This window comes from Ornithorhynchus anatinus, chromosome 16, assembly GCF_004115215.2.
Source record: "Ornithorhynchus anatinus isolate Pmale09 chromosome 16, mOrnAna1.pri.v4, whole genome shotgun sequence".
Lineage (NCBI taxonomy): Eukaryota > Metazoa > Chordata > Mammalia > Monotremata > Ornithorhynchidae > Ornithorhynchus > Ornithorhynchus anatinus.
In genome coordinates, this window is record NC_041743.1 from 11,073,435 (window position 1) to 11,095,490 (window position 22,056).

Sequence of the window (22,056 nt, forward strand, 5' to 3'; positions counted from 1 at the left end):
TAAGCACTTAACAAATAACACTGTTATTAAGAGCTCATTTTATGCAGAGCATTTTTCTAGGTCCTGGAGAAGTTAGAGTTAAGACAGGACATGGTCTCTGGTCTACAAGAATACCACATCTAATTTTTAAAATTAAGGTGTTCTCACCATTGGAGAAAAGAAATGATATGAAACAAAATGTCTGCCCCGGGAAACAGGCTTCAGGGCCTCTTGCAGACACCATCTCACTGCCAGCCCCTGGGACTTGTACAGAGTTTAAGGAGTTTTCTTACCGTGTCTTTTTTAAATCATTTTTTCTTCTTAAACCCAGAAGGGTCTTTTAATAATAATAATAATAATAATAATGTTGGTATTTGTTAAGCGCTTACTATGTGCAGAGCACTGTTCTAAGCTGCTGGGGGGAGACACGGGGGAATCAGGTTGTCCCACATGGAGCTCACAGTCTTAATCCCCATTTTACAGATGGGGTAACTGAGGCCCAAAGAAGTTAAGTGACTTGCCCACAGTCACACAGCTGACAAGTGGCAGAGCCGGGATTTGAACTCATGACCTCTGACTCCAAAGCCCATGCTCTTTCCACTGAGCCACACTGCTTCTCTTTTGGAAAAGAGGTCCTTTAACCCCTCCCTAGCAGTTCCCTAGAATATGTTGGTCAAAAGGAAAATACTATCTTGGAAATACTATCAGGGAAATTCAGCTAAAACTGGTAACTCTCCTCTGTTTCACAAGCCCATATAACCTTGGCATTATCCTTAGCTCTTTTCTCATTCAACCCACTTATTCAATGTAGCACTAAATCTTGTGACTATAGGCAAGTCACTTTACTTCTCTGTGCCTCAGTTACCTCATCTGTAAAATAGGGATTAAGACTATGAGCCCCACATGGGACAGGGATTATGTACAACCTGATAACCTTGTATCTGCCCCAGTGCTTAGAACAGTGTTTGGGTCATAGGTAAGCACTTAAATACTATCATTATTATGCTGTTCAGTTATCTCTACTTCTTTGCCTGGAGTCAGTGGCTGGCCTAAAGATAAAACTAACAATACTCTTAATTGTCCAGTGCCAGTTTCTGCCAGCACCATTTTTTCCCAGAAATGCTTAGAGAAGCCAAATTGCACATTATATTCCTCAAAGTGTATTTGTTAAGGGCTTACAATGCATCAAGCACTGTTCTAAGGACTAGGTTAGAGACAAGTTATTCCCAAAAGAGTTTATCAAGGGCAGGAGGGAGGGCAGAAGTACACAGTGGGGGAAGGGGGAGGGCAGAAGCACACAGAAGAGTGGGGAAGCTCTTTGGGAGACTGGGAAGCGGGATGTAAGCCAAGTCTCAAATTTCGGATCCCAGAGGCTAAGCCCTAAGATGCTCATGTTGGCAGCTAAACCTCATGTTTGTTTGTCAGAGACCAAGTCCCAGATTACGGCTGCATGAGGAAAACTCCAGAACCCCGAAGAAATTAGCCTCTATTAGCTAATGCCAACCTCCTGAAAGAGCAACACAGCCTCACTCAGTGGGATTGGAACCCATTTAACTTAGAGAAGCAGCCTGGCTCAGGGGAAAGAGCACGGACTCTGGAGTCAGAGATCATGGGTTCAAATCCCGGCTCTGCCATTTGTCAGCTGTGTGAATTTGGGCAAGTCACTTCACTTCTCTGTGCCTCAGTTACCTCATCTGTAAAATGGGGATTAAGACTGTGAGCCCCATGTGGGACAACCTGATTCCCTTGTCTCTACCCCAGCGTTTAGAACAGTGCTCTGCACATAGTAAGCGCTTAACAAATACCAACATTATTATTATTGTTAGTAGTAGTCTCTACCCACCCAGGTGGTAGTTTATGTGAAAGAAATCCCATCTCTTCAGCAGAACCAATCTGAAATTCAGGCTGACCACAGAGCACCAGCAATCAATCATATTTACTGAATGCTTACTGTGTGCAGAGCACTGTATTAAGTGCTTGGAAGGGTACAATATAAGACACATTCCCTGCCCACAACCAGCTTACAGGCTAGAGGCCAGCATAGCCTCAGAGCTGACAGCTGGCAAAACTGGCTAATGGAGTGTTGGGTATATGTGCTGAGGCTTTATTTTGGGAAGAACCATTTTTGTAGTGGAGGTTTAAGGCAAACCAAACTGTAGCGATAAAACGTTCCTGGCCCAAGTCACAGCTGACTCATCACTGTAACAATAAACCAGACTGTTCTTTCACTGGACTTCTGACCTGGGTGGGCAAGGTCCTCGTGGGCAGGATCTGCTGATATAGCAAGGTACAGTGTCTGGTACAAGAGCTCTGCAACAGAGTGAAACTCATTACATTTTGTTGACGGAGTGGATGGCTGACTGTAGCTAAAACAAATATTACGTATTCTTTCTTTTTCGCTCTCTCTCCCTCCTCCCCCAACAGAATAGTTAAAATCTTTGAGACTGTTTGTTCCTGGGAGGTAATGATTGTGTGTCTCGGCCCTCAGTAAATACCTCTAGTGACGACAAGTTTTGTTGAAAAACCAGATCATTACATACCTGAGAATCCTTGTTGCTCCCATCCTTCTCTAGATGGAGAAGACTACTACAAAGGCACCTAGAATTTTTCATCTTGTTTTTTGTGGTGCTAGGCTACATGGACACAGGAAAAAATGTACAAGTGGTGCAAAGTGAGCCATTACACACATTAGTGTTTGTCTTGCAAAAACCCCCTGATGTTTAGAAAGACAAAAGCAGTACAAGTTTACTGCTGAAGGTAATTTAATTCATGTTCACTCAATTTGGCTTTGCTCCTAACTGTAGAAGACTTAGTTAAGGGTGGGGTTAATTTTGGCAAAGTCTGAAGCTTTAAAATAATTTCCCTTTCCAACTAGGCTGGGATTTTGATTGAGAGCTTGTCCCTACTACCTTTAGAATTAACCCTGTGCTTTGTATGTCCCAGTCAACAAATGACCATGGACACAGTTTCTCCCCTACTCAACCAGTTCCAGTTAGTCATATTACTTCTTGACATGGTCAATACCCATTCTTCCTCCCGTTTAGACTGTGAGCTCCGTGTGGGACGGGACTATGTCCACCCTGATATTATTATTTATTGGATACAGTGGTGATCTTTAAGCTCTCTGTTAACCACTGAGCACTGAAAGGGATAGCTCTTTGGATGGAAACTGTATCCTCTCTTCTTCCTCATTTTGACCCCCGAGTCTTCTACATGTAGCATAATATTAAATTTATGCCCAAGAGATCCCTCCCCCAGGTCAAGAACATCTGAAAACAATGTTTTCTGCAATGCGGATCTCATGAAACGTTGCCGGATACTAGGAGCACGTGGCCTTCCGGACTCTGTAAAAGGCCTTGATGGAAGTAAGTACCCAAGAAATTTTGGTTATGTCCCATGTTTGTTACTTCCTCTTCTGTAATAGTCAGTATCCTTTCAAATTCCCGGAGTTAGCTCTTCCTGATAATACAAAAATCGGTGAAGGATCTGGGTAGGTTATGACTGGAGGCTGGAACTGAGGATTAGGGTTGCAAGTTGGACCAAAGTCAGGAATGAACATGGAGGTAGAAGTGAGGATAAGAGCTGGGCCAGGTGACCTCATTAGCCTTATTAAAACTACAGTCTCCATTAACAGCACCCCTCCTCCAACGGATCTTCCCTCACTAAGCCCTCATTTCCTCTTCTCTCACTTCCTCTGCGTTGCCTTTGAATTTGGATTTGCCTTTCCTCAGCCCCACAGCACCTAACTACATATCTGCAATTGATTTATTTACATTAATGTCTGTTGCCCCCTCTAGACACTAAGCTCATGGTGAGCAGCGAATGTGTCTACCAACTCTGTCATGGAGCATTCTTTCAAGCGCTTAGTAAAGTGCTCTGCACACAGTAAGCGCTCAATAAGTACCACTGATTGCCCTGGAAATTCACAGCTGAAGCTAAGGGTCTCCCTTACACATTCCTGTTTAATGTCTCTTCTGGAGATTCTGTTGCTGCTCCGCTGAACCAAATATATGATGGAGGATGCCCAAATGAAAAGGCTTTACCAATGGTGCATCTGCACTCCACTTCATCTTAAATCCAGGTGAAGAAGAACTATCTGAGCCCCAGAATAATGCCAGGACACCAGACGCTAGTAACAATCTGATCTCATTTTCCTCTTCCATGTGTCAGCTGCCAGTAGAAAAATCTTTATCTCCAAAAATGACCCAAATTATCAAAACTGAAAAGATTAGAAAGATAAAATATTTAACAACGACAATTTATTTGTTGGAATTTTTTTTTTCATTTTTACAAAAAAAAAGCAGGTATCAAAAACAGCAAGAGTCTTCTAAATTTCTGCACCAGTTTTCACGTGAGACGGTAATATATTAACTGGTGCTGAATGTAAATACGAAATACAGGCTGGTTTCCTCTCTTGGTTATACACACTCAGGGTGATCCCATGTCTTTGATTGCTACAGGGCTTCTGACTAAGCTTTTAAAAAGTACCTGCCATTTTTGTGAGAGGTGACTTCAGTTGTCCAACAGAGTAAACTTTTTTTTTTTTTCCCATGTGGTCCATTTCCAAAAGCACCAAAACACCACCAGGAATGTGTTTCTGTTTGGGTCCGAAAGAACCGAGTTTTTTGGGATTCCAACTTCCTGGAGAACACTGATCTGAGACATTTATAGGGCATGTGAAATACCAGTTGTGCATTTCATATTATCAAAGGCAGCTACTGTGCTGTGTTGAGAGAACATGCGTTTCCTTCAAGGTACGGTACAAAGTGTGAACTTCACTAAAATCCCCGTAACTCTTTCCATTAGGATCACAGCTTCCGACAGTGGGACAATTTCACTGGGGCAATTCTTTTACACCTAAGCCCGCTGGGCTGTGAGGGCTCACAGTTACTTTAGAAAAGAACATGATCCCTTGCTCAGATGCCTGAAGAGCCACACACACAAAGAAAACAAAAAACCCCAAATGGAAAATAGTGGAGGCTGAGAAGAAACACATAACTCACAGCACAGAGTCTAAAATACAAACAAAACCAGAGCTGAAATATAGGTTTCTTCCATCTGTCCCTGGAGTTGCTGCCCCCTCTGCTCAATCAGGAGACAAATAGTCCAGTTTGCAATGTTAATAGCTGCCAGTCTCTCAAAATACATCTCTGATATGAAACACTGTCTATCAAGAATTAAGATGCTGCCTCAAGTTCTAGTAAAATTTCAGCATCTGCTTGGAAGATACAGCCAACAGGGGTTAAAAACCTTCCAATATTATAAGTGAATGCAAATCATTCTGTACAAATATGTTTATACATCACTAAAATTATTTTGAGAGCAAAAAAACACAACCTTCTGTTAAATAAGTGAATGCACCTATACAATCCCAATTTTTAACTAAAGAAAAGCTGATATGCTTTTTTGAGATCTGAAAGAAGCAAGGAGACAAAGCTGAGAGAGGCAGAGTCTGCCCACAGGGCAGCGGTGGCATTTGGTGGTTTTGGTCTTTGTATCAGCGACTTCCGTTCATGTCTGGGGCAGCCACCTCAGCTGGACTAAACTGTTTTCCTGGCTGTCAAGACACGAACGATGGACCCCACCCCTCCAGCAGCAAGGGCCTGCAAAGAAAGAAATGGGCAGCTGTTGATAAAAGTTATCAAAGCTGTAGTTTTGTTAGCAAAATCAAACATAAAAAATGAACTAATCCACTGGGAGAGACTGTGTATCAAACTCAAAGCTACAGATGTAGAAATCCAACCAAATTAAATTGTCATTTCAAAGAGTTACATGAGCAACAAGTTTGGATCACCCACCTAATTTTAAGTTCACAAATCCAAGAATAAGCAAATATAAAGTGGGAAAGAAGTACTAAGCTCATCTTCCTTCCCAAATCCTCTCCACCAGACTTCCATCCTCCTTGTCTCAAGATCCTGCAACCTTGCAGGCTTGGGTAGGGCTTATGTCTTGACTCCTCTCACTCTCTTCAACTCTCAAATTCAGCCTCTTTCTTAATCCTGACAGGTTTTCCATCACAATATCTCCCATATCTGCCCTGTCCTCTCTGGCCAAACCACTGTGGTTCAGGGACTTGTCGTATGTGGCTTGATTATTATCAGCCTCTTCACTGTTTCCCAGCCTTCAGCCTCTCCCTTACCTAGTCCATATTTCACTCTGCTTTCTGGACAACTTTTCTAAAACGCTATACTGCAACATATCTCCCCACTCCTCAAAACCTTCACTGGTTTCTCAATCCTCTCTGCATCAAGCAAAAACTCTCAACCGCTGGCTTTAAGGTACTCCAAACATCTCCCTCCTATTCATCCCCTTTTCTCCCACTACATCCCAGCTCACATTCTACATTCCTCTCAAACAAACCTCCTCGCTATGCCTCCTTCTCATCTTTCCTGCGTCCTACCCTCTGCTCAATACCTTACCTCCTGTCTGGAGCTCCCTCCCTCTTCAACTGCACCAAATCGCTCCTCTCCCCAGCTTCAAAGCCATACCGAAATCACATGTCCTCCAGGAGGCCTTCCCCAATTAATTTATCTCCTCACAGATCCTATCCTGCCTACCCCCACCAAATGCCACTTCAGAATTTTTGTGACAATTACATAATTAGGCTCTCATACCCATCAGTCATACTTCTATGTTGACTTACACATCCTGTTCTTTAAGCACTTAACACATATCCATTACTCCTGTGTTTCGCCTCTCCTGCTAGAATGTAAGCTCCTTGAGGGTAGGCTTATGTCTTCTAATTACTCTACTGTCTCCCAAATGTTAAGTGCAATATTCAACACACAACGGGTGCTTAGTACTTAGTACTACTGATTAATTGCTACAAATGATAGGTGTGGAAATCTATGTGGAATCTTGCCTTGCAATCTGAGCTATTTTGAGCCAGTATGTCAACATCTGAACACCCTTTTTCCCATATTAATAACTAATAAGAGAGTGACATTTCAATTAATTCTATCGCAAACCTGAATACAGAGAATTGTCCTAAATGGTTGGGAGAGTACAGCCATGACCTAATCTTTAACTGTAGGGAAAAAACGTGTAGTAATGGACAAACCACTAGGAAGCAGAAGTTCCAGATGCAATCCTGTGGTTGGCTCAATAGGAAACTATGTGAAAACTGCAAGGCAGTTTAAATATGATGATAGTTACCAAACCTTAGCTGTTTCTTAGTAGAACTATGAGAAACGTAAAGAGAACCAGGGAAGAGAATCTGGTGATAGTTTAGCATGGTTTACCTGAAAATTTGGTAAGTATTATCAGGGACTCTGCTTTCCCCTCTACCAACCCTATAGAAACTTGCTTGAACTCTTAGTAGTTTCCTCAGGGCATTTCCTCAGGGCACCCCATCCCCCAGGCCAGCGCAGCACTGGGATGCTGGATTAGGTTGAGAGAGGAAAAATATGAAATGTGTTGATAAAGTGCCAAAAGGGTTATGAATTTATTTATACCCACTCTCAACACACACAAACACATATTCATCTACTTATCCTAACTAGTCTAAGAAAAATATTTTTGTCTTTCCTGTAAACTCCTCAAAGACAGAAACATGTCACTGCTTCATTTTTATATTTCCCAAAAGCTTGGTACACTGCACTGCACCAATTTTAATACTATTATTACTACTAGGACCCTCGAAGCAGAGCAAGGTAGGTCTAGCGTTGCAAGCTACTCATGTTTATTTAGTCTCTCTGCTTCAGGGATTGCTCTTTTAAGAGGATTATGGCCAAAGTGATACTTCTTCCACAAACAAATTGTTTCTCTCCAAACCACCTTTGCCTCATGGAGGCACGGCTTATGTAATCTTGGGGGTATCTATTTAATATCTCTGGGCCTTAATGACCCACCTGGAAAACAGGGATAATGTTGATCTAACCGTAGGACTCGGGTAGGAGAAAGGAAATGACTACTTTAATAATGTACTGTTACGAAAACTCGGTAGACACTGTATTAGTATTGAGTAAAGTAACTCGATTTCCAGCCATCCTCAGTGTTTGCTGTAAACCATAACATACTGTAACTACGCGTCTGTGTAAATAAACACATCCTCCTTTGCCCTCTAAAGCTGGGTTTGTACAGTTTCAGCAAAATGTAGGACTAAGCAATTTTATAACGGATTTACTTCAGAGGGATCCAACCACAACACTAGTCCGGTACAAAAAACAAACCGACTAGATCATTTTTCAATACTCCTCTTCACTTGGGCTGTGCAGATCCAGCCATCGTTTACCAAGAGTACTTTTTAAATTACTTTTGCTACTGTTACTTTTTCTCGCCAAGCATTTTGCAAAGAAAAAGGAAGAATATTTAATTTTACTTTTTCTGCTCCCCTTAAGTCACTTAAAGTTTTACTTTTATTTACAACAGTTTAATACACACCATGTATAGTCACGATGACGGTTTTCAGGTAGTTCCACAAATGATGTGGAACTTACTTTTCAGTAATTACCTGAAATACTGAAGATCTCAGAGAGTAACCAGGAAGGTGCACAACCCTGAGTTATTTGAAAGGAACATATGGATTCACATTTTATAAACCCACCTTTTCGTGCCACTGCAATAATACAGCACTGCTGTTATCCGAAGGACTCTCGAAGCCCTTGTAAATGTATTTCATTAGGAGATCCACTCCATTCTTGTCCAGAGACTGAACTGCCTTTTCAATATCATTCGCTTTAAAAGAGATGAGTACCTTCAGCACAATGCTGCCTGCTCGATCCTGCAAACAAATAAAAGTGTAATAATAATAATGTTGGTATTTGTTAAGCGCTATGTGCAGAGCACTTTTCTAAGCGCTGGGATAGATAAGGGTAATCAGGTTGTCCCACATGAGGCTCAAAGTCTTAATCCCCATTTTACAGATGAGGTAACCGAGGCACAGAGAAGTGAAGTGACTTGCCCACAGTCACACAGCTGACAAGTGGCAGAGCCGGGATTCGAACCCATGACCTCTGACTCCCAAGCCTGTGCTCTTTCCACTGAGCCAATGAGGGGGAACGAAGAACTACCACATTCTACTTTCAGCCTTACGGATGGAAACGTGTTCGCACCTCTCCCAGCGTTCTGGTCTGTGTGAGTAGGGGCGCCCTACCGGCTGGGGAGGCACCTGGAAACCCAATTCAAACTCCATTTCACAGGAAGGGGCTCTACATAGACCCTGGGATCAAAGAGGGGCTGCAAAAAACTGTGGGAACCTGATTCAATCCCAAAAACAAGGATTTCTGGAAGCAGTGGGTAAGTTTTGGAGTTAGGAGGTGGGGAATTGGGCATATGTGTGCATGAGGTGGGGGACAGAGGACGAGAGGGAGGACTCTCAAAGCCCCTACAAAACAGTATGGACTGCAGCTTCATGGGCTATATTCTAAGAGAGTCTGCCAGGTCCCGTTATAGGCTACTGCATGAGCTGACCTGACTTTCCCGGGGAATTAGGGAAGAGGAGGGGTCTAGAATCCCCTACATTCCTTCTTTTGAATTGGGATTTGAAGGACAGGTCACTCGAGTACCCTGGCTGTTAAAAAGCCCCCAGTTATCAGTGGAACACATGGCCTTCATCAATACACTTTATTGTCTTCAAACTGAACATCCATCATTTTGCTCAGCAGAAACTGGATCTTATAACGTCATGGGAAAGTTCATCCAACAATCAGAAAGGTAACAACTACACAAGGTAACAAGTGCACAACTTCAGGTCAAGCAGATGGTCTCCATCTGGTCCCTGACAAGTCCAAGATGGCAATATTGCAGGGAAAAGAGATTCATTTTAATCATTTCTCAGATTACTGAGAGACTCTACACTACTGCTAGGAATTAGAGAAGTCTTTCACATAATTCCAGGAGGACCTGGGAGGCTAAAAGGATAATCGGGGGAGGGGGCTCCCCTAACAATCTGATTCATACCTCACCACTGTGAAACAGCCAGCAGTGGGGACTGCCTGCTGTGGCTAAGCTATCAGAGTGGAGGTTTTGACAAAAGAACCACCTATGGAATCTCACATGGTGGACTGAGTCAGGGTTGAAAATAGTTAATGTGGGTGGTGAAGGCCACGGTGGCCCCAAAACATCTAACCTAGCCACTACCTGCTGATCTATGGCACTTCCGCACAGAACAGGCACTCTGCTGAGGTAGCTGTGGCCATAAAAAGGTTTTGTACCTAGAATTAATAAAGTTCTGGCACATAAGTTTGTGCTGTGCCCATGCACACCAACTCTCTTGCTGCCCGTCCTGCTTCTGTGGGAGCCCAACTCCAAAAGGATAAGACTGCGAGAGGGGCTGGGTGTTTACTGGCACTCTAATCAATTTTACTCTATAGGTACTTGGTCCAAAAAAACCTCTGGGACTGGGCCGAGGCTAGTATGTTGTTTACAAGAGCTTTGGTCAACCAGGGGGAAAGAGTAGTAAAAAAGAGGAAACTAAAATGATAGAAAGTGAAATGAAGGGGGTGCTTCTGACTATCTTGCAAATACACATATAGATATATGCAAAGATTCCAAACACAATTCCCCGAGTCTCGATCCCTGCTAAATATCCCTTTAATATTCCCTTACAAAACTTGGGTTTTCAATGACTGGTGATTTGAGTTATATCAGGAAAATTACTGTTAAACAATCTGCTTCCATATTCTGGCCTAATTCAAGTTAAATGGTACCTGTTACTTTGAATTTACCTTCCTTTATGAAAGAGGATATTATGATGTCAATACAGCTAAAATTATATAGTTTTACAAAATGGATTAGTGTTATTTATATACATTGATGATTTTCTGCAAAGGCAGTTCTAAGAGCAACAGCAACAAGAGACCAATCATCAAAGAAATCCTCATGCTTTCGATATTGATTTCCTCCCTCTAATGACAAAGAGGGCTTTGGTATTCCTTATGATTCTCTGGATCTTCAGTCTGGATTTCACAGATTCTGTGTCTTTTCAAAAGGAGCCTCAACGACTGTAATTGGCAGCCATGTGATTTGGAGACCAATCTGTACAACCCAAACTGTGCAGAACCACCCACCTACCAACAGGGATAAAAAACAAGTCTAATGAAAAGCAGAAGGTGGCAGAGCAGGCAATTTTATGGGATTCCCCACAGAGTTTTATAAACCAGGCACTTTTCTCCCCTAAAATTTAAGTTAAATTGCTTAAATGGCTTCTATATTTGACATATTTTATACTGTTGTATCAGGTAATCACGATCAAACCCTTGATTCACTGAAGAAGGGCCGAAAAAAGCTATTGAGAGTGACCTTTATTTTGTTTCAAAAAAATGATTAGAGGCTGTTGAAGGAAAGGACTGAAATCACCTCATTTTGCAAATCTCGGGTGGAGGAGTTTCAAGACGACTGACATCATAATGGTATTAGAGACTCACCTTAACAGCCTGACTCTTAGTATTGATTGGAGGGTTTTTCAGAGCTGCTTGCAATGCAGCCGTCATGTTCCCTGTGATGGAGGCTAAGGAAAGCCAAACACTCAAGAAAGCATTAGAATCGTTCTTTAAATATCCCATTAAACAAGTCATCCAACACAGTGGCAAGATAATGTTTCAGTTCGAAAATGTTCGGGAATGCAGGAAGTCAATTAATGCACAAAGCTGAAACCCAAGAGGAGTACAGTCATTTCTGATAAACACTATTCCGGCCATTTCACATCCTGGCTATAACACATTAGGAGACTTTCTTTCACAGCACAAAAAGATCCGGGCATAACAAAAGCCGTAGGTTGTGTAAGTAGATTTAGTGCTGGAAGAAAGGGCTGTGTGTATATCGGTGGAATTGGTCAGACATAATGCTGCTAAGCTTCACGGCCTCTGCTTCGGTTTTACTTTAAAGTACTTTGCCTCCCTGTAACTTTGCAATCTTTAATATGGTAAAATAACAATGAGAAATACAATGAGAATGAGTGAAAAGCTAATGATGGACTTAACACAGGAATTTGTGGCCAGAAATGTTAGCATTGGTAATATCTTCATACCAATTCCAAAATTCCCATTGAGTCAATGGTTATTACAATGTAACCACCTCAATCTGAGGCTCTTTGAAAAGACAACTGTCAGGTTACAGCAGAAATAACTACACTGGAACAGACTGTTCATTATTGGCCACAACACAAAGCTCATGATAGAACAAAAGTTATGTCATTTGTTCTCATTCTGACTGAGGAAAAAAAAATACAATGGCCTTGTTATTGGGATTTAATTTTTCAGTAAATCTGAGAACCTACTATCATTCAACTGAATAACACAAATGAACAGAATGACTGAGTACCATGAATTGGTATATGGCTATCAGTGAGACTTTTACTGATATAAAATATTGGGTCAGCCTGTCACTGACTCTATGTATTTTGTCGGTGAATATTCAGAATGGTTGAATAATATAGAATTGATCTACAATTCAGTTTTCCCCAGAGATGCTGGACCAAAACAATGAATCTGAGGAGGCATGGCAGAAAACACCTTCCTCTTTCCTAATTTTAACCTGTTTAAATTTTGCCTTCAGAAAGGTTGTCGCAGATTGTATTTACAGTCTACACCTACAGTCTCACCCTTGGTAATACTACTGGCTAAGCATTCATTACAAAGTGAAAGCCAATCAGCGAGAATGTACAGTTATTTCCCTAAAAGGAAAACCACAGAGTCAGTTCAACTGTTTCCTCTATCTGAGTGCAGACCCTGGTTCCATAAGGGCATGACTGTCCCTTGTCACCCAAAGCTTAGAGGAGACAATCTTTCCCAATATATTAGTAAGCACTGACTGAGGAAGAAGCAGATCAATCCATCAAGACATTATCTTGGAGGAGTATGTAATGAGCTCAGGACACATTACAAGCCAAAGCTAAAAAAAAGGAGAATACTGGGCAAGTGGGAGGACTGATTTTATTCACTATACTGGGCAAGTGGGAGGACTGATTTTATTCACTTTACTATCCCTCTGGTGGAGAAATGGCCAGCAGATTAAGATAAAAATTTAAGCAGGTGGAGGGGGGAGAAGAGGGTACAGTTTTATAATTGTTTTCACGGCTGCAGCTAACTGGTTTTCAAGCCCATTCTTTTTTGAAATCATCAACAGTTATAAGGTCCTTTGTGCAGAAATGATGGAGAAGAGCCCGAAAGGATCTAATAATATTTAATTACATGGCCAGAATGTGGCAAATGTAAAGAGGGAGAGTTTGATCACAGGTATCCGAGTTTGGTGGCCTGTCAGCCTGCTGATGCTTTAGCAGCTCAAGTGAATTATTACTGAATGACAAAGTCTCTTTAATTTGGATTCAGATGGGCAGTAGTACAAGAAATAAACTAAATAACGTATTTTCTTGTCCACTTCTTCCTCAACTTTTTAAACTACCATTCTACATTCTACTAAAGACCTGAGTTCATTCATTCATTCAACGGTATTTACTGAGCGCTTACTGTGTGCGGTGCACTGCACTGAGCGCTTGGAAAGTACAATTGGGCAACAGATAGTTATAACTACCTTCCTCATTCCATGCACTGAAGAACTAGAACAGCAAAAATAAATTCCAACCATTTAGGGTGGGAATTTTTAAAACCCATTTCAGCCCCAGAGAGACTGACATCTTCCCTACCGGATTTTATAGAGTACAGTCACAACGGGGTGTGAATACTCGGGGCGGCCCCAGTTCAAACGGAAATTTTTAGCAGAGAGCAGCACCTAAAATGGAAGGGAAAGGTAACACAGAGGATAAGAGAAACCGACAGGCCCAAACTGCAGCAGTTTACCTCGCCTCAGTGGGGTTTCTTTTTAACCCTTCATTCATTCGATGTTCCCAGGCATCCTTTCTAGCAGCCTGGGTCCCTTTCCCCAGACTTCGGGCTGCAACGGCCTACCTTGTTTTTATGGAGCTGGGAATCCCACCCTCCAACAACAGTCCCTTAGCCAACCTGCCAAGGAAGGCACGGGGACCCGGGGGGCGGAGAGCATCCCCTTACAGAGGGGAGCCCCTAAAAGGGGGAGGAAAACCCAGGTAAGCTCTCCCCAAACCGGGGGGGGGGGGGGGGGGGAAAGAACATGAAGGGGAGAGGTTTCGTTGTTACCCTTGGGTTCTGCAGTCGGGGAGGATGAGGAAATGCCGTCCTTTCAAGAGGGTGCATTTGGGTGGGGGGAGAATCCCCCAAAAAAGGGGGGTGAGGGGAGCATCAGAGAGACCCCCCCCCCCCCAAAAAACAATCTGTGAACACCGTGCCTCGCATTCCTAATGGCTGACTCTGCCCTAGGGCAAGGACCTGACACTCTCATCATCATCATCATCATCATCAGGAAATCCCCACCCGCCCTCACACTCTCATCATCATCATCCCCATCATCAGGAGATCGTCAGCCGAGCCCCCTCGTCCCCCCCAACCCCCTCCAGGGAAGGGGCCGAGGCCTCCCCCCCGCCCCCTCCCCCGGGGGATTATTTCGCCTCCCCGAGCAGCGGAAGGATATTGCCGCAGGCAGGAGTCCACCTCGCCCTCGTCGGGCCCGGCCTGGCCCTCGCCCCCATCCTCCTCGTCCACGAACTTGTTCTCGTCGTACTCATCGACGTCGACCTTCCGGAACCGAGCCGACGACACCGTGTTCTTCGACATCCCTGGGCCGGCCCGCAGACCCGTCCCCAACGGTCGCCCCCGGCTCGGCCTCCCGCCTTCACTTCCCCTCTTCCGCTCCGGGGCGTCGCCGGCCGCCACCGCGGCCCCACTGCGCCTGCGCGCCGCTCTTCCGCCTCCCTCCGGCCACCCCGCCCTCCGGCCGCCGAGGAGCGCGCAGGCGCGGGGAGGCTGGGGGCGGACGGAGGACCGCGGCCAGAGGGGCGGGGGGCGGAGACGCGATTGGTGGAGGGCCCCGACCACGTGACCCGGGGTTTCCCTAGTAACGAGCCTCCAAGCGCGCCGGCCTGGGATGGAGGGGGGGGGCGGCGGCGGCTTCATCATCTAGGGATGCTCGGAGGCGAGGCCGGGCAGGTGTCGGTGATGGAGGCGGGGGGCTGAGTCGGCTGCTGTCGCGCCGGTCCCTCTCTGTGTCGCTGCGGCCGGATGGTGCTCATGTCGCATCTGCGGCGACATCGACCCGAGGTGACTGTGGGGGGAGAGGCGCAGGTCCGCAGTGCTGCCCTGCTCCCTAATGCAGGACTCCGCGGGGGAGGGCAAAGGGGAGGGACACACTGCGATGACTGACGACGCTGGGGGAGCCTGTCGGGGAGGGGGTCAGGACGCAGGGGATGTTGCCAGAGCTGAGAACGGCCAACAGCAGCCCAGGGACTGTGCAGAACGTTGGTCTGGCCGATTTTTTTTCCAGGTGTTTAAGTGCTTACTGTGTGCCAAGCGTTGTGTTAAGTGCTGGGATAATAGTAATGATGATATTTGCTAAGCGCTATGTGCCGAGCACGGTTCTCAGCGCTGGAGGGGGATGCAAGGTGATCAGGTTGTCCCACGTGGGGTGCACAGTCTTCATCCCCATTTTGCAGGTGGGGTAACTAAGGACCAGAGAAGTAAAGTGACTTGCCCGAAGTCTCACAGCTGACCAATGGCTGAGCCGGGATTTGAACCCATGACCTCTGACTCCCAAGCCCGGGCTCTTTCCACTGAACCACACTGCTTCTCTACAAGCCACAACGTGTCCCACGTGGGGCTCACACTCTTAATCCCCGTTTTGCAGGGGAGGTAACAGCCGCAGAGAAGTCATCCAGGTGTATCTGTTGAGTGTTTACCATGTGCAGAACACTGTACTAGCCGTTTGGGAGAGTATAATACAAATTGAACACATTCCCTGCCCACAATGAGCTTTCAGTCTAGAGAGAAGTGAAGTGATTGGCCTAAGGTGCCACAGCAGAAAAGTGGCAGAGTGGGGATTAGAACCCAAGTCCTTCTGACTCCCAGGCTTGTGTTCTACCCTTTAGGCCACACTGCAGTGGCTCAATTGCCTGTGAACAGATTATAAAATAGTGATGACGTGTGTTTAATTGATAAGAAAGGCATGAGAATTGTACCATTTCAGAACAGGATACAAAGGGATTAAAAATTTGAGCAGCTGAGAAATTGACTAATAACCAACAAGTCTGCTCAGGTGGTCTTCAGTTTGGCAGGTAACTAGCCACAGGTGTTCTTGGGAATAGATGGAGGAAAGACTTGCCTAGAAGAGAACCCTAAATTGGGAAAGTAGGTCTGGACATCGGAGGAGAGAAAGATCTCAGAAATCTCATGGCTGACGTTTTTTTTTTTAAACATTGGATAAGGGGGGAAGATGGTGAGAAGGGCACCATGCACTATTATGGGCTCATTAAATTCTTTTGTAAAACCCTTTTGTGGAATTTTTTAAAAAGGAATAAGCTCAGTTTCAAAATAAACTTCTGTTAGGTTTGAGGAAACATAGATTTCAATAGGCTTTCTTAGCCCAGTTTAAAGTTGAAGGCTAAAGGATAATTTTTTCTCCTTTCTCTTGTTCATTCTAGTTGAATCCATGTTGTATTCGTATTAGTATTTATTGAGCTTCCTCTGGGTGCAGTGTGCCGTATTAAGCACTTGGGAGGAAATAAATGGTGATATTTACTAAGCCCTTAACACGTGCCAAGCACTGTGCTGAACTCTGGGGCAAATACAAGGGAAAGCAAGAAGCGACACACTGCCTGCCTACAAGGATCTTTCATACTAGTGGGGAAGTTAGACTTCATCATCTAATTAATGGTATTTATTGAATGCTTACTGGGTGCAGAGCACTGTGCTCAAGAGAGTATAATACAAAAGAGTTGGCAGGCACATTCCCTTCCCACAATAAGTGTATGGTCTAGAGACTTGAAAATATTTACAAACTGTAATGAAAGAAACCATATACATTTGAATAATGTACATGGAACAAGTGCCTGTGTGTTGGAGACAGCTGGTGGGATTGTATGATTTTTGGAGGCTGAGAACTAATTGAGGGAGAACAGCCTCAGTAAGAGGATGGGAGGCAGAAGAGAAGCTGGTGAACAAAGCCGAGAAGGTGTGGTATGAGGAGAACCACATCTAAATGTCCTTTCTTTATTTGTTTTCTTTTACAGTGGTGAGCAACAAATGCTGTATATTCATTGTGGGTAGGGACTGTGTTATATGGTACTCTCTCAAGTGTTTAATACAGTGCTCTGCACACAGTAAGCACTCAATAAATAACATTGGGTAGAATCTTGATGAATTTCTTCTTTAACAAACCTCTACCATTACTATCACTTGTAAACTGTATAGTATTTACAAAGTCGCCTTCAGGTTTTGGGTTGGGGGGGGGCATTATTATATTTAAATGCTTATTATATGTCAGGCACTGTACTAAGTGCAGGAATAGAGACAGGCTAATCAGACTGGACACAGTCCATGGTCCACATGGTTCTCAAAATCTTAATCCCCACTTTACAGATGAGAGAACCGAGGCACAGAGGAGTTAAATGACTTGACTTAGGTCACACAGCAGACAAATGGCAGAGCTGGGTTTAGAACCCAGGTGTTCCTGACTTCCAGGTCCAAGCTCTATCCACGAGGCCATGCTGCTTCTCCAGTCTTTCAAAGTATAAAGAAAAATAAGATTTTGTTTTAGTAGGTTGTTTAATATTTAAAGGTGATTAGGTTTGCTCCATTCTTCTCCTTTGCTCTCATCTCCCAACTTTTTCCTTCTCTTGCCTGTGTGTAGGAAGAAGTCACCTACCTTCCTAATCTTTCACTGCCATCTTCTTGTCTCCTAGTTTCACAATGTACACCACTGCTTGATGTAATACTGAAGAATGTGGTCCATGGGAGCTAGAGATCAGAAATTTCAAAGTAACCATCTTCATTTTTCCCCGCAGTATGTGAGGAGCCAGATTCTAGTGTTAGACATTTGGATAAGGTTTTCTTGAATAAGCACCTGAGTGAGTCCATTATTCTCAAATCACAAAGCACATTTGATTCCTTTGCCATTTCAGAATTCCTGAATTCTAAGACTGTGAAGATGTCTGCTGTTATCCATGTCATGGGCTTTATTTTCAAAATCTATAGTTGAATTCCTTATTGAAAACACATTTTTGCTCCCCAAAGATGTTGTAGATTATATGAGTTTCCAGATCCAGATCCTCCTAAGGCAACTGTCAATGAATCATTGATGGTAGCATCTAGCATCCTTCCTTCCTTCTTCTGAAAGAGGTAAAAAAGGGAAGTTTGATATCAGTAATCAAGAAAAGATACTATTTTCAGGTATTTAGAACCAAGTATGATCTTTTCCTTTTTCCTCCAAACTAGCTACTGTACATGTAAAAATAGACCCAGGCTCTTAGCCAAACTGGTGTGGGAACAGTTAGTTTTTACTTAAAATGGAAGGACATAACCTGTGTTTGAATTGAAAAACAAATGCTTCAGTTATGGTTATGATAGCTTAGCTTTAGTTAAATGTTTTTGGTGTAGCATATAAAAATATCATTCAAAGTATCATCTCTATACTAATAATTATGATGTGTATATAGCATTATGATATTTTCTCTATAGAGCATTCACATCCCAATCAAATACATTTGTAGTTTGGGTAAACTATTACTTTTTTAGATAGGGGTAGGCCTGTGAGCCAATAGTTCTTAGTTATTTTACTATTACTAACAATAATAACAAGCCCATCCTATGTATCTGTGCTCAGAACAGTAAACTCAGTAGCTGCAATTACTACTTTTACTATTACTATAGCTATTCGTTATTTTGAACATATAAAGTAGTTGGTTCACCATAAATCAAGTGTCCTGGCTTCCCCATATCCAGTTCAGATGTTCTGTGAGAGTACATTCATGTTACATGAAGTAGTGAAATACTTCTGGTAAACCCTATTTCCAGGGACTTTTCTCTTTCTTTTTTCTTTCCATGTGAACGGATCAGGAAAATTTATTATTTTTTTAAGATTACACAAAGTAATGCATAAAACACAAGTACAAAAAAAGGTATGCCAGTATTTCCACTCCTCCACTCTCCAAATTAATTGTCAATAATTTCAGCTAATCATTCATTTTTATAAGGAGTTTAAATCTAGAATTTTAATGAGACTTGACAAAATATGCTATGGCATGTCCTCTTTCCCACCTTCCCCATTTTTCTCTGGCTTTTGGGGGTGGTATTCCTGTAAGGCTTTAAGTCCCTGGACATTTGCTAATTGACTGATGTGGAATGTGGCTTGGTGGTGATGCTGTGCAATGGCTCAAGAAGCCAGAAGTGTCTTCATCAAATAGTCAGTCAATGGTATTTAAGTGCTTACTATGCACAGAACATTATACTTAGCACTTCAGAGAAAGGATAGTACTCCAGATTTGTTAGATACAATCCCTGCCACCAGGAACTTGTAATTTACATGTTGGTCATCATCACAGCGCTGTAAATCTTCAGTTTGGATGCCTTGTTTTTGCCAAATTTTGTCAGCTGCTCTCTCTAGGCACACTGGTCTTCTTGATTTAGTTTTCTGCTTCCTTATCTGTACTCCACTGATTAGCATAATGCCTAGCTGGCATAATTTGCCAGCATTAAGTATTTATTATGATATAAATTAATCAGGTTGAACCCAGGCCCTATCCTACTTGGAGCTCACAGCCTAAGTAAGAGAGAGAACAGGTATTGAATCCCCATTTTACAGATGAGGAAACTGAGGCATAGAGAAATTAAGTGACTTGCCCAAGGTCACACACACCAAGCAATTGACAGAGCTGGGATTAGAACCCAGATCCTCCGACTCCTAGGCCGGTGCCCTTTCCACTAGGCCACACTGCTTCTCTTGTATTTAGGATTTCCCAGGTTTATGTAGAGTCTGTGACCTGCTTTGTAGAGTCAGCACATAGTGTCCTAATGATCTACATGTATTCCTATGTACCTGCCATCAGAGCATGGTCATTAGCTGGCAGTGGCTCCTACATTGTGTGGCCATTAATTTGGTTTTATCCTGGGCTGTCCAGCTTTCAGGTGGTCTGCCCTTGTCTGGTACGAATATGGGAGTGGAAGTCTTTGTCTGGCATTTTAATTTTAATTGCCCAGCTTCCTTTTGCTTTGGCTCCTGCCACCAAGTTCTGAAGCTTGGAAGCATCGCCTGTGTTAACAGGGACCCGACAGGGGGAACGCAGTGGCTCTGGAGTAAATTCCGGGGGAGTGGGGCTGGAGTGAAATTGCCCATAAAGGAACACTCTAGATTTAGGCAGACTTGGGCGTTCTTCTGCAGAGTGTTACTTATGAAAATGTTACACTGTCCCGTGTGCCCAGCATCACGCTTAACATTTTTGAGTACTTACTGTGTGCGGAGCTCTGTACTGCACAGGGCCAACTACATCATAGTGTCCAGTACTTTTGTATGACTCACAACCTTTGATGATGCGCATATTCCTTTGTCAGACCATTCTCGGTGGCTCAGAAGTATATTCTGAATCCGGCTTCCCAGTCCCTTATGGTATTTTATACACCTTACATATCTATACATTATATATTATAAATTGTTTAAATTAATGTCTGTCTCCCCCTCTAGACTGTAAGCTTATGGGCAGGGAACGTTTCCACTGATTCTGTTGTATTGTACTCTCCCAAGCATTTAGTAAGGTGCTCTGCACATAGTAAATACAGTTGATTGATCCTAAGCTCGTTGTGGGCTGACTGTCTACCAACTCTGTATTTGTACTTTCCCAAGCGCTTAGTACAGTGCTGTGCGCACCATAAGCACTCAAGTAACACTGATGATGATATTGGCTGTGACGAATAGATTGAAAAGGAGTGGATTGACTAGTTGGCTCTGTTTTGCTGGAATGAAAGTCACTGGGCACTCTCTGCATTCTGGACGATATATGGTTGTGCCACTGCTGGGCATTGTGCCTGCCATCTGCCCTCCCACCTGGGCACTGGACCCAATCCCATTTTACCATCCCAAATCCTCATTCATATTTGGGTTCCAGCTATCCCTGACTTCCACCCACTGGTCCTACTTTCCCAGGAAAAGGGAGGCTGGTAGATAAGAAGCAGTGTGGTCTAGCAGATAGATCACGGACCTGGGAGTCAGAAGGACCTGGGTTCTAATCCCACCTCTGCCACTTGTGTGCTGTGTGACCTTGGGCAAGTCACAACTTCTCTGTGTCTGTTACCTCATCTGTAAAATGGGGATTAAGACCGTTAGCCCCAGGTGGGACAGGGACTGTGTCCAACCTGACTAGCTTGTATCTACCCCAGCACTTAGTACAGTGTCTGGCACATAGGAAGCCCTTAACAAATACAATTTTAAAAAAAATTAGTCCCATAATGGGTAGGTGGATAAAGTTTTAACAATTATTTGCAAGGCCCTGTTAAATCAATAAGCAGAAAAACTTTTCCCAGTGCATAACCATCTTGGGATCACTTTGGAGAAAATGGGCTTTTAAATGTCAGTTGACAATAAATGCTTAATGGAAAATCACCAGGTAGTTCCTGCAGGCAGCCTTTAATATCAGCCTCTTTAAATAAGACTGCAATTTCACTGTCAAGTTTTTTTCTGAAACCAATTTTAGGGGGCTGTTCAGTCAGCTTAGTTTTTGTGTAACGTCGATATGGACAGATGAATGCGATACTACTCTCTAGAAAGCAGAGAACTGAAGAAATGCATGGTTCAACTTTGGTAGTGCTTTTTACAGGTTAAGTTGCTTCCTTGAGAAATCAAGTGATATTTCATTACAGTGGACATAATGAGAATTTAGTGCAATCGCTTTTCAGCCGAAATGAGTTTTATCTAGAATGGTGAATTGTCATTAGTGTTCACAAGAGCCATCTGGAGAAGTTTTGGCAAGGCCCAGCCTGTTGATCTCATGGGACCCAGGCCAAGCCATAGCCTGGCCCAGCAAAGAACCAACCCCAAAATTGATTTAGGACTGGCTGTGAACAGCTTGAATCCCCCCTGCCCCACCTGCTCCACCCATTTCACTGTGTGCCACTCTATATAGACAAATCAACTGGGAGAAGAAAGCGATTTAAGTGAACATTTAAATGCTTTTAAATGCCTTGTTCCTGCTTTATTTGTGGCTCATCCTGAACACTTCCTATAAGTTTTCCCTTAGCTCCCTCCTCTCATCTCGTATATGCCAGCCTCACTGTGCACGCAAAATGT

The 22,056-nt window shown here is 43.4% G+C and overlaps 2 protein-coding genes across 4 annotated transcripts in view; one reads left to right on the forward strand and one right to left on the reverse strand.

Moving 5' to 3' along the window:
- Window positions 1-4,218: 4,218 nt before the first annotated feature.
- Window positions 4,219-14,675, reverse strand: ARPC5 (actin related protein 2/3 complex subunit 5). Its single transcript, XM_001516519.6, has 4 exons — window positions 14,422-14,675; window positions 11,346-11,418; window positions 8,525-8,701; window positions 4,219-5,582 (listed from the first exon to the last, which is right to left on the reverse strand). Exons 1-4 carry the CDS (start codon window positions 14,562-14,564, stop codon window positions 5,520-5,522), a joined length of 456 nt encoding a protein of 151 aa, XP_001516569.1. The 5' UTR covers window positions 14,565-14,675; the 3' UTR covers window positions 4,219-5,519.
- Window positions 14,676-14,898: 223 nt separating this feature from the next.
- Window positions 14,899-22,056, forward strand: part of RGL1 (ral guanine nucleotide dissociation stimulator like 1) — a 164,802-nt gene continuing 157,644 nt past the window's right edge. For all 3 annotated transcript variants that reach the window (XR_003765116.2, XM_029080699.2, XM_029080701.2), the window contains exon 1: window positions 14,899-15,047. The gene's annotated coding sequence lies outside the window, so the exon portion shown is untranslated. The remainder of the gene's footprint in view (window positions 15,048-22,056) is intronic.

What these genes read in the sequence shown, in the direction of transcription:
- ARPC5 (XM_001516519.6), bottom strand. Translation starts at nt 14,564, where the DNA reads ATGTCGAAGAACACGGTGTCGTCGGCTCGGTTCCGGAAGGTCGACGTC. An exon ending in GTGGACTCCTGCCTGCGGCA is followed by an intron (nt 11,419 to 14,421) that starts ATATCCTTCCGC and finishes AGCCTCCATCAC; the next exon opens with AGGGAACATGACGGCTGCAT. An exon ending in CTAAGAGTCAGGCTGTTAAG is followed by an intron (nt 8,702 to 11,345) that starts GTGAGTCTCTAA and finishes ATTTGTTTGCAG; the next exon opens with GATCGAGCAGGCAGCATTGT.